At 41.3% G+C, this 17,628-nt stretch overlaps 1 protein-coding gene across 1 annotated transcript in view; it reads right to left on the minus strand.

Annotated features, from left to right (window-relative positions):
- LOC137993369 (contactin-3-like) overlaps positions 1-17,628 on the minus strand; it is a 34,254-nt gene that overhangs the window by 8,240 nt on the left and 8,386 nt on the right. The window contains exons 4-15 of the mRNA XM_068839175.1: positions 16,496-16,780; positions 15,332-15,619; positions 12,266-12,532; positions 8,492-8,773; positions 6,946-7,212; positions 6,130-6,390; positions 5,293-5,577; positions 4,818-5,123; positions 3,832-3,908; positions 2,330-2,558; positions 1,460-1,756; positions 528-803 (exon numbers count right to left, since the gene is read on the minus strand). Of these exons, the coding sequence (XP_068695276.1) occupies positions 528-803; positions 1,460-1,756; positions 2,330-2,558; positions 3,832-3,908; positions 4,818-5,123; positions 5,293-5,577; positions 6,130-6,390; positions 6,946-7,212; positions 8,492-8,773; positions 12,266-12,532; positions 15,332-15,619; positions 16,496-16,780 (3,120 nt within the window). The remainder of the gene's footprint in view (positions 1-527; positions 804-1,459; positions 1,757-2,329; positions 2,559-3,831; positions 3,909-4,817; positions 5,124-5,292; positions 5,578-6,129; positions 6,391-6,945; positions 7,213-8,491; positions 8,774-12,265; positions 12,533-15,331; positions 15,620-16,495; positions 16,781-17,628) is intronic.

Genomic DNA, 17,628 nt, shown 5'->3' on the forward strand with positions numbered 1-17,628 from the left:
GAAACTTTTGATTGGCTGTGTTTTACACGGTCACGGCCAAAACAGCGGATCGTTTCGTACCTCGTTGAACGGGCTTCAGGATTGGCCAAAAGAACAATAGCACGAAAAAAGGTAACAATGAATATAGCACAGAAAACCATAGGAAGTACGCCACTGTACAGCCAATGAAATATAGTGTTCAACAAGAGGTACGACCCTACCCAAAACAGCGAACCATCTCCATACACTATGTCTTAAATGACACCAAAAGCAAACTTACAGTTGTGCCAATTGAGTTTTAAAAAAGTTAAGTTATAACCGTAAAAGATCAGAATGCTGACGTTTCGATGGTTAGCCCTTCGTCAGAACAAATACCGAAGTTTTAAAAGCGCGAAAATGCCAATTTTCTTTATTTCCCTACGTTGGTAAATATAATTTTATCCATTCAGTTAATACCAAAAAACTGTCCGTGCCTCATTCATATTCATCCAATACTTCTTTGGAAACTAAACCCATTAGTTAATTGTCTGTCCGCCTTAATGTTTTACCTGTGCTTGCGTTGACAACTGTCTTATATTTTCCAAATCCTTTGCTTGTCTTTGCTGTAACAAAAATAAAGTAAGTTGTGTTTGGAATCAAGTTGTCGATAGTTACTTCACGCTTGCCTGCAGCAACCAAGACACTGGCTGAATTTCCCTCTGAGGTGTTGTACGTAACTCTGTACTGCACGATTTTGCCATTTGGCGTGACAGGGTCACGCCACGTTACGTTGATGGTATCAAAATCCACTGCTATTACAGTCACGTCATCCACAGTTCCGGGAACTAAACCAAAAATAGAAAAAGATCAGCGGTTTTTATGAGAATACTTGGTTATTCTTTCAAAAAGCGATTAAGGAAAACTCGACATCATCCCATTCTTTACTTGCAATAGTTAACACGGTGAGATAGAATAATTAAGATAATATTATGCTTCTAAATTGCAGAATAACAACAATACAACTTATGCTAACATTTGAACTGTTTCGTGATTCAAAGGGTATACACGTGACCTAAACACTGCATTTCTGTTGGCTGCGATCTTAAGTTCATGAATTATTAATCAGGCAAGAAATTCAATTTTAATCCGCATATTTTCACTTTTAAATTTCCCGGGAGCCGCCATCCTGAATGATTGTGACGTGTTAAGGTTAACCTATTGCTTTCACACATGGTGCTTTTGTTTTGTAACAATAGGGCAACCGTAACACGTCACACGTCACAATTATTCAAGAGGGCGACGCCCGGGAAATTTGAAAACAAAAACAAGTGACTCTGAGTTTCTTTCATTCGGATATCAACGCTTTCTTTGAAAAGGCTTCAAACAATCTTGATGGTAAGCATTTTTTTCTGTGAAGGTTCCATCTTTGGTGTGCATAAGACCATGGCTTTACGCTCTCATAGATTGCGAAAGAAATTGAAGCATATTTTGAATGACATACTTCCTTCCTGTGTAAATATTGTTTTCACCGGACTTGCTTTTCCTTGCCCTGCGCCCGTTCGCGCTGCCACCTCCACAGAATACTCCGTAAACACGGTAAGGTTGGTTAGCCTAACAGTGGAATTAGTCGTGCTCACTAAAAGATTGCCGGCAGCCGGTAGCGAGTTGGTACGTCTGTAGAACACAGTATACCCAATGACGACCCCATTGCGCTCCTCAGGTAGTGGCGGCGTTATGATTACCAAGAAGCTTTGTTGGCTGTCCGATATGAGAGTGACATTTGACGGCAGACCGGGAACTAAAACCAAACAAAGAAATGAATGATCGGATTTATGCCAAGAATCGCGAGTAAATGATCATGTTATATCAGCCTGTGGAAGGTGTGATTTCACCAGCTAACTCATTGTTCAAATGTGAAGCGAAATGCCGATCTTAAAAATAATGCAAGACTGGGCTCACAAAAAGTTAAAACCGTTTAGTACTGTAATTAACGTGCCTCGTTATTAACACGAGGTCGGGTTGACAGTCCTCCCTTTGATGCAAATACCACTAATTTCCTGAACGTAAAGTTTGAACCCGAGGTGACGCTTAGTAAAAGAAGCCTGCGGTGCCGCGTCGGCAACTTCGTTTCCAGGGTCTCTCTTCTCTTCTGGGAACGAGGTAACTGCGTCGGTTGGGAATGATTTTACCAAACGAGTTGATAAAAGGTAAGTTGACCACCATAAAAACAAATATTTGCGAGCTCAAGTTTCGAGCGTTAGCCCTTCGAAACAGGGAAGCTTCGTCAATTCGCTCTGACGAAGGTTTCACGCTGGATGCGTCAGTTCACAAATCTCTCTCCCGGGAATCACGAGCTCCAGGCACCACTTACCGTCCTCAAATGTTTGAACTTGTTTCCACGGTGTCATTGGACCGGGCCGAATTGTGACGGCCTGGACACTAATGTTGTACTTTGTCCAAGCGAAGAGTCCTTTTATGGTGAGATTTAATGCTGTGCCAGCCGAGATGTTTTGAGCCTCTGAAAATCTATAGGGACCTGTTGCTTTTATGAACACGACGTATCGCCTAACCTTTCCGTTTGACAACTCTGGTGGAACACGCTGTGGAATAAATGCCGGTATTAATAGGGACATTTTGAATGCACAAGTTTTCAGTTCTGATTCACGGCATGCGCAGTAGGGTTGTTGGTCGAATTCTCTTTAACTGCGCGTGCTGAGAATTGAACTACAATCCAATCTTGCCTTTGTAGCCCTATATCCAGCGGAACGGGATTGACTTCGTTCTAGGTAGAGGGCGAGTGCTTTCACTACTGCACCAACCCCGTTCCCCAGGTATAAGCAGTGCTCAAACGCAAGTCTAAAGGTCACTAAGGTAGAGAAACTGCAAAGAGAGACATGCAAAAAGATCATCGCGGAGTATCGCCAAGAGCAAGCATAAATCTCACAATACGAATAACATAATAAAAAAGGTGACATCTTTTTAATGGGGCTAAAAGCCCATGTGACATGGGGCCATTTCGCGCCAAATAGGTGCACCTGTATTTTGGGGGCGTGCCGGAATCCAGCAGGGCTTGCTTGTGCGTGGCCGTGCAATCTTTGCTCATCTTTGCCTGCCATTTTTATGAATCGTTGTGGGTACATTGAGCCCCACCCTTTCCGTCCCAAGGCTACTTGGTCGTGGAGGTAAGTATCTGGACTAAGTGTTTTGCCACTGGACCGTGTTCCAGTGTAACGCAGCCGGTTAGCGCCGGAATGCTCCGGGGTGGTTCAATCTTGCGAGTTGCCAGAGATGCCACCTTGCGATGCCTGGATCACACAAGGCCATCCGCTAACTTTTAAGATACCACTTCAGTTCCACGCTCATCAATGGACGATGAGTTTAAGAGTCGGTATTTCCGTTACTCGGACTCTTTACGTCTCTCCCGTGTTTGCTCCTATTTTTCATATTTTTAAGTTACAGGAGTACATATTACAGAAACGTCAATAGTTGCTAATCCGACAAAGCAACGCTCGTATTATAACGCTGACACTGCTGGCGAATCACTGACCAGTTGTTCAGTAAGTTGAGCTGAACTACTGCAACGCGTGAACATAAACTCTGGGGGACGCTTAAATACCCACACTCTTTCGTAAAGAATAGGGTATGAAGTTCCCGGCGTGGTGGCCTATCGAAAACAGCACATATTGTTGACGGCAATCACAAGGTGAGATAATTTCACCTACAGTTTGGCGATTTAACAAAAATTTGCCAAAAATTGTCAACACTGCCATATTTACCAAATTATTGGCGAAATTATGAGATTTTGCCATTTTTGTTGTTTAGTGTTCAAGGTATTGGTAAACCAGCAAGAGGTTTCACTATTTAAACTTGTACCTTCCATTTGATCAAAATTGAGTGCTTTGGTGTAGCCAAGACTTCAAGTTGGACGTTTTGAGGAGCAGAAATAGGAGCTAAAACAACAAAACCAAAATAATTGGTTTAACGGTACATTAACTTACATTGCACAATAAAAAGTATGAAAGCACTGGTTTGTGACCTACGGTGATTAAGATCCTTGGAACCGCATTGGTTCAAGAAACAATTGAACGAGAGAGAAAACAATGTAATCTAGCGTTAAACTAAACGCAACACAGTGCAGCCTATGAAAGTCCAAAGAAATCCGACGATTAAAAGAGGCGCAGACAAACCGCAGATACCAACTTGGGGAACTCTTCTGGTCAATTTCTCAAAGATGACGCTGCGGCTGCACCTTGACCCGGAATTTCGAGCTCAACGCTCTTGAAAACTCAATCCGTTCGTCACTGCTTCAGAAATGTTAATAATTCTGATGACCTTAACTCTTCTTTCCGCACTTCATAATTTCTTATTCATATGCATACTGCATACATAATTATACAAACACATTTACAAATAACTAACTGCAGACAGTATAATTTCGGCCTTCTGGGCCTCGTCAGTGCAGTGCGGGAGAGAGACGTTCAGTTTTAAAAAAACCCACCCCAGATGTCCCACACACGTGGTACATCTAAGCCATGCCACAGCGCTCAAACTAGCGAGCTAGTGAGCATGCGCAATTGCTAGCAGCAATGACATGCTAGCAGACTGCTCAATTTGGACGTCAAAGCCAAAGATTTTTAATTCCAAAGATATACCTATACATAAACATAAACATTTACATGTTCATTAACCGTGATTTGTTCGTCACAACCATTCTGCCAACGGAAGCAGAGTGAAAAGAGTTCCACTTCGTTTATTTCGAAAACGGGATACAAGAAAACCTAACAGTTGTTACATCTGTGTTCCAAAACACTTTTACAAGATCGAGGCTAGGTGAGTGGGTGTGAAATTGGGACACTAACCTGCTTCTCCGGTTGTCACTTCGGCTGGAAGCGAAAAGTTTCCCCATAAGATGTTTCCTTCCTGGGTAGCGGCACGAATCCTTATCTCATAAAGAGTAAACGCCTTTAAGCTGCCAATCAAATATCTGAGCTCGGGAAGCTGATTGGCTGATAACACTATAGTGGCGACGTCAGCACTGCCAGCAGTGTTGTGCTGAATTTCATACTGAGTTATCTGTCCATTAGGAGTAACAGGAGCGTTCCAAGTTACGTGGACCGCAGTGGAGTTGTAAGGTACTGCGACAACGTTTTGTGGTGGCGAAGGAGCTAAAATTGAACAAGGTAGATTTATTGAAATTTAAATCAATCATGATATACACTAGCCAGGCAGGCATGGGAAACAATTTAAAAAAAAAGAGAACTGTTTCTGTAAGATAAAACTGTTGTATGAAAACACAAACCTCAGCACCATGCTGCACACATAAATCCTACTTACCGTCTTGTAACGTCTTGTTTGTAACAGTTGCCCCAGGACCTACGCCAATGGCGTTCCGAGCCGAAATACGGAATGTGTAAGTTGTGTGCGGATCCAAGTTCCCGACTCTGTATGAATTTACAGTCACATTGTCTTGCAACAACATGAAAGACCCAGATTCCCTCCTTCTTTCAAGTTTGAACCCAGTAACAGGACTATGTCCATCAAATCCTGGTTTCCACGACAACTGAATAACAGTAGAGGATAGTGGGATAGCTGACACTTGAACCAGAGAACTGGGAGCAACTGTTCAACAAAGCACAAAAAAAATCCTTTGCAACAGAAGTTGACATATTTTACTTAAACTTTGCCTGACTGTCCCATACCTGGTGTACAGGGCTGGCGTAGTGGTTAGAGAACCCGCCTCCCACAAATGTGGCCCGGGTTCGATTCTCAGACTCGGCGCCATATGTGGGTTGAGTTTGTTGGTTCTCTACTCTGCACCGAGAGGTTTTCTCAAGGTACTCCGGTTTCCTCTCTCCTCAAAAACCGATATTTGATTTGATTTGCGTTAATTTGTTGATTTCAGTTTAAAGAGTCCCCAATTAGTGCTCCAGCGCTAGAAAATTAGACAGTTAAATAAAGTTCCTTTCCTTTCTTTTACCTTATATACAGAGAAAATGCAGACGAAAAATCGATCACCGAGCTCGTTCACGGGATAATAAAAAACTAAAGATACCAAAAACCGCTGCAACGAAAGGACATGCTAATTCCGTTGGCTGAAACTGAGGTTTGCAGGAAAAAGAGTACAAAACAGAGTGACTGGCCTGTAGGGGAACCCTTTCATAGAACACTCACCTTGGACTGTTAAGTTGTTTTGTCTTGACAATTTCCCAGCGGCATTCAAGGCAACACAAGTGTAGAGGCCAGTGTCAGATTCAACAACGCTACTGATGAAAAAGATTCCACTACTCACATGACGAACATGTGATTGGACAATGCCATTCCTGTACCACGTGACAGTTGGTTGAGGGATACCACTGACGTCACACACCAATGTTGCATTTGCTCCAAAGTGTACAAATTGAGGAATGTGAAACGATGTAATGTTTGGAGACACTGAAATGGAAATGACAAATTAATTGTCAATAGATATTATAAATACTACATTCCCCCTCTACTTAATACACTGAGTGCGGCTTGTACGGTGATGTTGCATTCTTTTATAATTGATCTTTCGTTGGTAAGCCTAGGATGGCTAGAAGGGCCATGCTGTAACTTTTTAACCATACTTTGTGGTGTTGTATTACTTAAGCTTCTGAGTGGGGAAAAAAATGAGAGCTAAAATCCCAAAAACGATAAGCATAATTAAATTATATTGTGATACCTCATGGCTACTTTCTCTCATCTATCATGGCTCCAAACATTTACATCCCAAAGTTACCCACTTCCCACCCCCACTGAAATAAAAAACAATAAGCCAGTATTTGATGCCTTTTTCTCTTCTTACCTACAGAAGGCATCTTCAGATTAGATTACAGCTGTATACAAAACCTCCAATGCATATGTCCTTAGGGCTTTGTCAAACATTTCTCATGAAAGGAGGAATGCGTGACCAGGACCTGAAGACCGTGACGTTGCTGTATCCACCACTGAAAAAGCAGAGCATCTTACCTTGCACAATTAGGTGAGCTACACCCACATGCGAATCAAGTCCATTGCTGACATTACAGCTATACTCTCCAGCATCACTGGCAACTGTGTGTAGAATCGTCAAGCTGTTTTCATAAATTACAAATCTTCCACCTCCAGATAACTGCAGCCCTCGCTTGAACCATATCACGACTGGCTTAGGATCACCTGATGCATTGCACTGAAATGACGCCGAAGATGATTCATTCACAGTCACGTTGACAGGATGAAAGTCAATCGATGCTGGGACTAGGGAGAGAAAAAAAAACACAAGAACCACGTCAGAAAGTACTCTGGTAAACATTATCAGAACTGAACATTATATTACGCAAAAATTGGTTGATAATGATGAAAATCCTACATATAGATGGATAGGTAGCCCAAGCACGCGTTACGCGCGAGATATGACTGTCAAAGCGTCAAGTCAGCAACAACACTATTCTAGACAATTTTTTTCTGTTTTTGAGTTAGTTTCATGACAAAGGCGCAAAGAAGCGAAAAGTTATCAATGAATCAACGAAATAAAGTAAGTTAACTCACCTTGTTTATTTTGTTTTGTCTTTTAGAGCTTTTTTTAAAACTGTTTTGGGACGTTGTTGTTTGAGAGTTTAAAAAAGCTCGAAAAGACAAAACAAAATAAGCAAGCTGAGTTCACTTACTTTATTTCTTTCATTCGTTGATAACTTTTCGCTTCTTTGTTCCTTTGTCGTGAAACTAACTCAACAAACAAATAAAATTGTCTAGAACAGTGTTGTCGCTAACGTGACACTTTGACAGTCAAGTGTCAAGCGTAACGCGAGCTTGGGCCGCCTATGATAGATCATGTACAAACACATACATTTATAAAGTTTCAAGTGCTCAGGGGTTTCAATAAAATTAGAAACTCGCGGCAGGTTTACAGTACCCGTTTTGTCACTGTCAAAATGATTTTTTACCTGACTTAACTTTGAAAGATTCTATCTTAAATTACTTTAATCTTAGCCGACTTCTCTGAGTGAAGTAGCCAACGATTTTCGTCTGGTGTCGGTACTTATTGAAACCACTGAGTATTAATTTTACTAAAGTGTACTAAGAAGAGTTGACAGGGCCTGTGTAGACGCTTCTTTCCACCGGGGTTGACTTAGGAATGTGGCCGTTCAAAAAACTGGACCGAAGTCAAACAAGAACGCGAAGTGGGAGGAGAAGGAGTAAGAAACCGCGGTTTCTCGCTCCTTCTCCACACGCCCTTCCCCTTCGCTTGCTTTTTGCATGGCCATTTACATTCAAAATCATTTGCTGGAAAGAAGCTTCTCAAAGGTCTCTGTCACTATTAAGCACTATTATTAGGTGCGCGGGCTGGGAAGACTTTTTGATCATCTCATCTTTACGACAATAAAATGGAGCAGAAGGGAACACGGAAAAGGCCAAGTGAGCCTGATGATGTTGGAGAATATGACCAGGCCAATTGACCAATCGTGGGGAAATGTGCTATCTTTAGTAGAGAGAATAATAAATTCTTATAAATTAATATCTTGTTATGATTATTCACCTTTTACTGTTAGATAGGCCTCTGCCTGTGTCCGCCCAGCAATATTTACAGCTTGGCAGATGTACTTTCCTTCATGTTCCTTGCGTATTTGCAAAATTTCAAGAAGTCCATTAGTGATGACATAGTGGTCGCCTGTTTGTGTGAGTTGAACTGTTGATACTCCCGAATGGAAAAACCACTGTATATGTGGCCGTGGAATTCCAGAAAAAGAGCAGTTAAACCTTACAGTCTCACCGACTGTTTTGGTGACATTTACCGGAGGTTTAAGAAGAGATGGTGGAACTGAAACAAAATAAATCAAAAAATACAAACTAGACTGAACTGCAGGAGTAAATATAGAAATAGAGGATATTACATGGCCGCGCGGGGATACGAATTTTATCTTCGAGTGCTGAAAGTATCTCTCACGAGTGAGCGAAGCGAACGAGTGAGAGATTTTTTCAGCACGAGAAGATAAAATTCGTATCCCCAAGCGGCCATGTAATGTTCTGTTTATTATATAGACATTGATGAAATGTCTAGATTTAAAACAACTTGTTTTATTCATTTTCGAAATGATGAAAAAGTGTTCACCAACCACTAAAACACGCATGTTGTGTAACATGAAACAAGGTATGAAAGTTATGAAAAACAAATCATGATAATGTAAAATTTGCAATAAAAATGTTAATGTAGTAGAGAAGAATTATACTAAAGCACAAAAGTATCGTACATCGAAGACGAAGCTCGCGTTTTATTGGCTAATCCTGTTCGTTACTATGACGACAGCTATATCCTCACATGTGAAAGATAAAAATGATACGTTCACTGCGCGCGGTGAAGATATGATTTTTTAGTAAAAGGAGAAATCCTGGTATTTCATCAGTATCTATATAATAAAAGATTATAATAACATACTATGACAGTTAATGTCATGGTTGGGAGGGTAAATTCTTGGAGAAACCAGCTCCTGTTGACATCAATATAATAATTGCCTTTGATCAGAGATGTCAGTAAATATTCACAATAACACAGACCAAGGTTCTCCTGGACAATATCCGGCTCAAGCTACTTTACCCGGCAAAGATATTCAACGCCCTACTAAACGCCTTCCCTTCGCGTGTGTTAACGCACGTTCAGTCCGGAACAAATTTGCAGTCATTGTTGAACATATGGTTAATGGCTGCATCGATATCTGTACTTTCACTGAAACATGGTTAAAGGAATGCGACTCTGTTAGTATAGCGGGAGTATCTACTGTTGGCTTTTTCTTTAAATCTTTCCCGCGACAGTCTGATAGGAATGGTGGTGGCACTGGCATTATGTACAGAGAATCACTAGACGTGAAATTAAGTGATTGCACTTGAAAGAGAATCGTTCGTTCGAGTTTTCGGAATGGAATGCTAAAGTTCACAAGCAGGCCGTTAAAGTTGTGGCAATCTATCGACCACCCTACTCGGAACATCATCCTGTTCCATCACATGTGTTTTTCGATGAGTTTTCAACGTATCTGGAGAACACTGTTATGGGCCCCAAGGTTCTGCTGATCGAGGAATGTCCACGTATCAACTCATTCATCAGGACATACGTTGGACCTGATCATTACTAGAACAGCCAATCAAATAATGATCACTTCTCCTCTGACGACCTTTTATTTGTCGAGAGTTAACTGAATAGAGTGTAATGTGAAGTGCTAGATTTCAATCCCATATGAACCATGTGAGCGTTAGCCCTACTGATGGAAATGGGCCCACGCAAGGACAGAGAAAAACTCTGACCAGGGTGGGAATTGAACCCACGACCTTCGGGTTAGATCTCCGCCGCTCTACCGACTGAGCTACAAGGTCAGACGGGAGCAGGCCGTGGGAACCGAAGATGTTAAAGTCACGGCAATGAACATGTATTATTTGTCGGATCACTGTTTTGTTGAGTGCTAGATGGATTTTCCTCGCCCTAACATCTGTGTGAGATGACCTTTGCAACCCAAAATAGTCAAGAATTGATGAAATGGCTAAATGCTATGATGATGCCTTACGTTCTATTCTTGACAAACATGCCCCTTTAAGGTCGAAAGTCCTGGCTGTTAGACCTACAGTGCCATGGTTTAATGACAATATGAAAAATCTGAAGGTCAAGCGCAGGAAGCTCGAAAGGAAGATGGTTAAATCGGGGATTAAAGACTGAAATTGATGATATCTCTGTCTATCCCCTTGATGTTTATTTTTATCCGCCTCAAGTGAAATTAGAGAATTCTTCCTCGATCTCAGAAGATGAAATTCGGAAGATTATCTGCAAATCATCTAACGCTTCTTGCCAACTGGATCCCATTCCAATGTGGCTTGTTAAGCTCTGCTGTAATGAACTAGTACCGCAGGGAAGCTGTCTAGGACCGGTCCTATTCTTAATATACGCTGCCGGTTTATTCAACATCACTGACAGACACCTACCCAACGCACACAGTTACGCCAACGATACTCAAATCTATCTTTCTTTTCGGCCACACTCACCGGCGTCTCAGGATGCTGCGTTGAGGAATATCGAGAACTGTGTTGCTGCTTGGATGCTCTCTAACTGTCTTCTAATAAATGACACCAAGACCGGGTTTGTAATCATAGGATCCCGTCAGCAAGTGTCCAAGATTCATATCGACAAGATTATAGTTGGAGAATCTGCAGTCAAACCAACTAAGGTGGTACGCAACCTTGGAGCATGGTTTGATTCAATGAATTCTCACATTGGGAAAGTAAAACATTCCGCAGCCTTTACAACATCCGGCAGAGCAGGAAATTTCTTTAAGAAGAAACAACGAAGATTTTGGTGCATTCTTTCGTCGCCTCATATGTCGATTACTGTAACTCACTACTCTATGGTTTTCCACAGTATCAATATGACCGTTTACAAAGGGTTCTCAATGCAGCCGCCCGTGTCACAAGGTTTTGCTTCGTCCCTAAATTCGACCATATAACTCCCGTCCTGAGAAGGCTACACTGGCTTCCAGTTCGTTACCAGGTGATGTTTAAGATATTGCTTTTGGCGTGTAAGGCCCTGCATGTAAAAGCACCATCCTACATCTCTGGCCTGTCGGTCGGTATAGCCTACGCTCTGACAGTCTGGATTTGCTAATGGTTCCCAGGACAATATTTAAAACCCTCGGTGATAAAGCCTTTGTCAAAGCAGGACCCTCCCCGTGGAATGAGCTTCCCGTTAACATTCGCAGAGCGGCATCAGTAGCGACTTTCAAAAGCCAGCTGAAGACTTTCCTTTTCAGGAAAGCATTTGGCAGTTAACGTTTATAGCACAGATTTGTGGTTGGACACATTTTTCATTTTGGTTTCTTTATTATAGAATTGATATGATTATTAATAGCGCTTTAGAATGTTTATAGTTTTAGCACTTTACAAATGTATTTTTATTATTTTGTTTTTTATTATGTATTGTTATTGTAATGCCCCTGTAACCTTTCCAACCTTGTGTGCCCACGGTGTTACTGCAACTTAAAACACGGCAGACACACAAACAAGGTACCCGGTAAGATTTGTACTGCATACTATCAAAGAACTCCTCTGGATCCCGTACTTTTGATGGACCTGCACACAGCTGTTTGGTAAATTTTAAAAAAATTGCTAAGGCTCTCCATTGCTACTCACCATGATATGCATATCTGGACTTCTCATCAAAAGGTTGCTCCTAACTGATGGATTCAGTAACTCAGTTTGATTGTAATCTTCAATTACCTTAAATCATTTATCGATTCAAATTATTTAAATTTGACACTTTCCATCTGAGAAAACCTACCGTAAATGATAATGTAAGCCATCACAGAAGCAGAACCTGCAATATTAGTTGCGTTGCAACTATATCTTCCAGCATCTTGCACAACAGAACTTGCGATGTACAAACTCCCATTGGATAACAAAGTTGCATGGCTGGTATCTATGGAATGACCATCTTTTTGCCATGTTACGCTTGGATATGGGGAACCCGAGGCACGGCAGTGTAATAGTAAAGAACTTCCAGTGGTAACATTAGTTCCTTGGGGTCTTACTTGAAATGAAGGTGGAACTAAAAGGGAAGACAAGAATTTGTTATTGTACAGACAAAAGTGATACCTTTAAAATGATAAGGCAGCTTAAGCACAGACGTTTTTAAGGCACAATGGAAACAGGAACTGAACATTTCATATGCAAGGGGTTAGGCCAGTAATTAAGATCCTTACTATCAAACAGTTATGTGTGAAATTTTTCTAGTTGTTAAAATTATTGCAAATGGGGTTGAGCTAAAGCCTGGTTTCCATGTGATCTGCACTGGTCTGCGACTATCGGAAGCTGTTTTCGTCGGTCTTATCGTAGACGATCGTAAACACACGAGGCAAATGTTTCCATTTAAATCTGAAGTGACCGCAGACAATCCTACCACTGTCTAATCCGCCTGGAAAAGAGTAGAAAAAGGAGCGCACTTACTTCAAGTCTGATTGGACGTGTTTCAAGTCAAACATTAGTGTGTCGCCGATAGGACACAGATCATCTCAGACACACTTTCCCATTAAAAATTGTCTTAGTCGGAAGCAATTTTCCCCATCATCCAGACCATGTGCCACAGATTGCCGCAGACGCCGAGGATAGATGCTTCTATATGTTTGACGTGGCACAGACCTGTTGGTGATCGTGTCACAGACCGATGCAGATCATATGGAAACCAGGCTTGATGAATGAAATATACTTCAAGTAAATGAGTTTGATTGTCATGGCAAGTGTAGTCCTGAGACAACATGAAGGACTGATGCTTAAGAATGATGCTTCAACAAACTAGGAAGTAGCCTGCGAACGCAGACGTGTTTCCGGCAGTCGTTTCGGGGGAGAGCAACGACCGCCGGAAATACGTCTGCGTTCGCAGGCTAACTAGGAAGGCATATCTTCAAGAAGTCACCTTTAAGTTAGTTTGTAGTCAATTACGCCCAGTTACTTTCGATGTAGTTCAGATAATGATGCCAGCTCAGGCTTACACTCACCTGGACTCTCTTTTAGGCGTTGCTAAAAGAGGGTGGCGCAAAAGGTGAGAGCGAGCGTCAAGTTACGTTTAGCCTGGCCCAGACCTAGGTTAGCTAACCTATGTTAGACCTACGTAAGCTAACCTAGGTTTAAGTTAGGCTAACCCTTGCCCCTAACCCCTAACCCTCGCCTTTGACCTCACTCTCTTAACCCTTTTACCCTCGTTTTAGCAATGCCACTCTCTTTTTTGTCTATAAATCGCTCTGCAGTAAAACAGGTACAAAACAGGTAAAGAGATGGTTTTCTTCAAAAACAAATATTACTACCATTTGCGTCCATCCTTGAAGCGTGGCGGCGAATTTTGCGCGAAGTTTTACCTCTCAAACGTTAACGGTTTGTCCGGTTATGTATCACTTTTGACCAATGAAACGTTGGCAGTTACGTTGTGAAATTGACAACGTTTTTGACAGCATGCCAGCATGTTTTGTTCACATGCTCTCAAAGTTTTCTGGTTTTTCGTGAGAGCGTTCGGGTTTGCCCTAATAACGTCTCTGCTGGTTTTGCAATGGAGACAAAAAAATTCAAAGTCAACAAGTTTGGAACGAGGTAAATTACCGTCCAGGAGTTCCTTGAAATCAAGATTTTAAATGCTCCTTGAAACACGGAAGAGCGTGTGTACGCAGAATGCCCTAGACGCAGAAAGATGCTGAATCACGTATCTCTTCTTGGTAAAGTAAACCAAACTCCATATTTCGTGTCTTTAGAAACTCACGGGAGATAGATGTTCATAACTCCTCTAGATTCCTAAGCAGATTCATAAATATCTCCGCTCCGGGCTCACGAAAACCTGAAAACTTGAAGAGCACGTAAACAAAGCCTGCTGGTATGCCGTCAAAAACGTGCTTAATTTCACAACATAACCGCCAACGTTTCATTGATCAAAAGTGACACACGACCGGACAAACCGTTGACGTAAAACTTCGCGCAAATTCGTCACGCTTCAAGGATGCACGCAAATGGTAGTACTGGTATTACCTGAACCTACAAGTTTAACGGCCTAGCTTCCATGAGTCTCCTATAGGTGCTCAGTGGTAGAGCATCCGAAGTAGTATTCAGAAGGTCGCAGGTTCGACTCCTGCAGAGGAGCAGTCAGATTTTTTTGCAAGTACCTCAGGGTCAACATTGAAGAAAATCATCTCTTCACTTCATCTAACGGGGTAATAGCATGTACCTGTCAGTACCACCTCCTTCATACAGGATTGGGAATCTCATTTATTTATCTGATAGGGAGATCAGATTATAACACAAAGTAAGAAAACACTTGACTATCCTCTTTAGAGAGAAGGAAGGAAACCTGATGCACGAACCTGCTTGATGTCGTCCAGAACTTTGGACGAATAATAAAATAATAAACTCTTAAGCTGTTTAAAACCAGTGTTATAACCAGTTTGAATTTTAACATCTGCCCAGTATGGCGGAGAAGTGGAAGTAATTAACGTTGAATTGACATCAAGTCGCACATGTGTAACAGACATCAAGGAGATGCAGATGAAGTTGCCTTGCCTCCTTGCTAGAGAGGCAAATCAAAGAAACCTCTGTCGAGTCCAGGGTATTACTGGATCAAAATTAATGGAGATGCCATCAAATGACAACTTATTTAACTCTTTAATTCTTCATCCAAACTACTGGTGTGACATTACTGCATGACAAAGCAAACTGTTATGGTAACTGTAACAAATTGTCAACGTTAAAAATTACATGATCGTGTCTCCAACCTGTTAAGATACAAAAGTTTGTAGAACTTGCATTTAGTTAAATAATTATAATTATATGACAAACACTCTAAACTCGATTACACTACTGATATACCAACCATGCACTGTGACAAAGGCTGGCAATGATGTTCTTGAAACGCCAAGAATATGATTTTTTCCGTCACAGAAGTAAATTCCCTCATCAGATTTTTTGATACTGGCAAATTTAATCGTTCCAGAGCTATCAATGGAAACATCAGGGCCTGGTGTGATCTGTGAATAGTTATGATACCAATGAATTGTGACATCAACTGGAAAACTGATTGGAGGAACACAAAGCAAATTGACAGGATCTCCAACCACTGCTGTATGATCCTTTGGGTTTTCAATGAAGGAAAAGTCAAAATCTGAAGGAAGAATTAAAAGTTCAAATAATAAACAAGTTAGCACCTTTTTTATCACTTCATAAATAAGATCCATTTTTTAATTTCCATTGCCATCATTATGATAGGACCACAAAAAAAGGCACTTAATACAAGTTGTGACAACTCTGTCAACTCTGTCAGCTCCTTTTTGTATAATAACTAGGCAATCAGTGCTATGATTTAATAAAGGCAAGTGTTACACTTACAATTTGTCTTGCAATGCCATGACAAGTCAAATTGCACAACACATTCAACAATGTGACACCCTCCAATTTTCTTGCAATTTGTCTTACAATGCAAAACAAGTTGCTAATTGACAGCAGTGAAAACACTTGACCCAGTGTTTCTTGCAGCTTTTCTCATTTTCCATGAACACACTAAAGGAACATTTTCATTGTCTGCATGGTGCCCCAAACCCTTGCATGACAGATAATTTTATTACACTTAGTCTATGCACTACTTTCCACAAATTGGTTTCTGCGACTTTTTTGGCCATTGCAAGATACATGTATGTAACAGTGCCTTCAGTCAACTATGCAATATTCTTGGCAGTATTTCATGATATTAATTTGCAAACTCCAGACAAAGAATACCGCATTCACACCAAAGCTTAAACACGTTTAAAAGCTGTTTAGTTAAACATGGTTTAAAATCGCTTTCTTGATACAAGTTACTACCTGAAATAATGTAGACTCCAAATTCAACACAATGAAGACACACATTAGAACTTACATGAATCCTACGTAAAATTCAATCTTTCAGCCTTCCGTTGCTCATAATTTTTATTTTGTTAAACTTGGTTGAATTAAACATGTTTAGTTGGTGTGAATCGGGTATAAGATTGTTTTTATCACTCACATGCCACTCTGAACAGGACAGTTCCACTTGAAACAGACCCTGCTGTGTTTGCTCCATTGCATTCATATTGTCCAGCATATGAACGGTTTACAGGCGCAGTAAAATAAAGGGAGCCATTACTCAAAATGTATCGGTCAAATCCATTTTGAACTGGTTGGCCATTAAAAGTCCAAGAGATTGTGGGTGGTGGGATACCAAGGATATGACACTGTAACAAGGCTGGAAGATGCTCAGCAACAACTTTGCTTGTTGGATGAATGCCAAAGTGTGGCTTATCCTGAGAAGCTGCAAACAAAATCAAGCATGTTTTTCACATTAGCATTGTGTTCGCCAGACAATAAACGTTCCAACAAAAAAATAACTGTACAATTCATCCTAATATACAAAACTCTTGAACTATACCAGATTATCTGTCAAGAGTGTCCCAGATAGAAAAAGGTCTTCTGGTTAAGGACAATGATGATGATCACCAGCTTGAACATAATTTACTGCACCGCGACAACAACATTTAATGAAGCTAAATATCATTTTAGGCAAAGTTAAAACCAAGTCAATGCAGTGGTTTCTCCTGTGATATCTAGGGGGACTCCAGGGAGGTTTGCAGGGGCATTGCCATGTGCTTTGGCTTGAGTCACTGTGTTGCTTTCTCGCTTGCTTTTCCTCTCTGGAAAACCAGGTTCTTCATTTGCTTTGTCGCCCATTTTCTACAGAAGGTTAGCGCTACTTCATATTTCTCCGCTTATAGAGGGTTTATGCTGCCAAAACGCACAAGTTTGAGCGCTTATTTTGACATGGCCACTAACCCAGAAAACTCAAACTTGGATCCTTCTCCCGTCAGTCCAGAACTTTCTGTGTCAAGTTCTTCTTCTGCAGGCTCAGCTAGTATTGTGCCTGGTTCATCTTCAGGCCCTGGCTTATCTCTGGAATCATTGACCGCTTCCATCGTCAATGCAATTCGCACCGCCCCTTGACTCAGGACGCCTCAATGATCAGACCACAGCTTCCTCCTCTCCAGCCGCTATGCCTTCGGCTGTGACCAGTTTTTTCTTGTCGGGCCCCAGTTTGACAGTGGCTTCTTCCATTGCACAATTACCAGCTTCTCCTGGCGCAGGTAGGCATATATTGGTCCCTTC

This window comes from Montipora foliosa, chromosome 2 (genome assembly GCF_036669935.1).
Source record: "Montipora foliosa isolate CH-2021 chromosome 2, ASM3666993v2, whole genome shotgun sequence".
NCBI classification, from domain to species: domain Eukaryota; kingdom Metazoa; phylum Cnidaria; class Anthozoa; order Scleractinia; family Acroporidae; genus Montipora; species Montipora foliosa.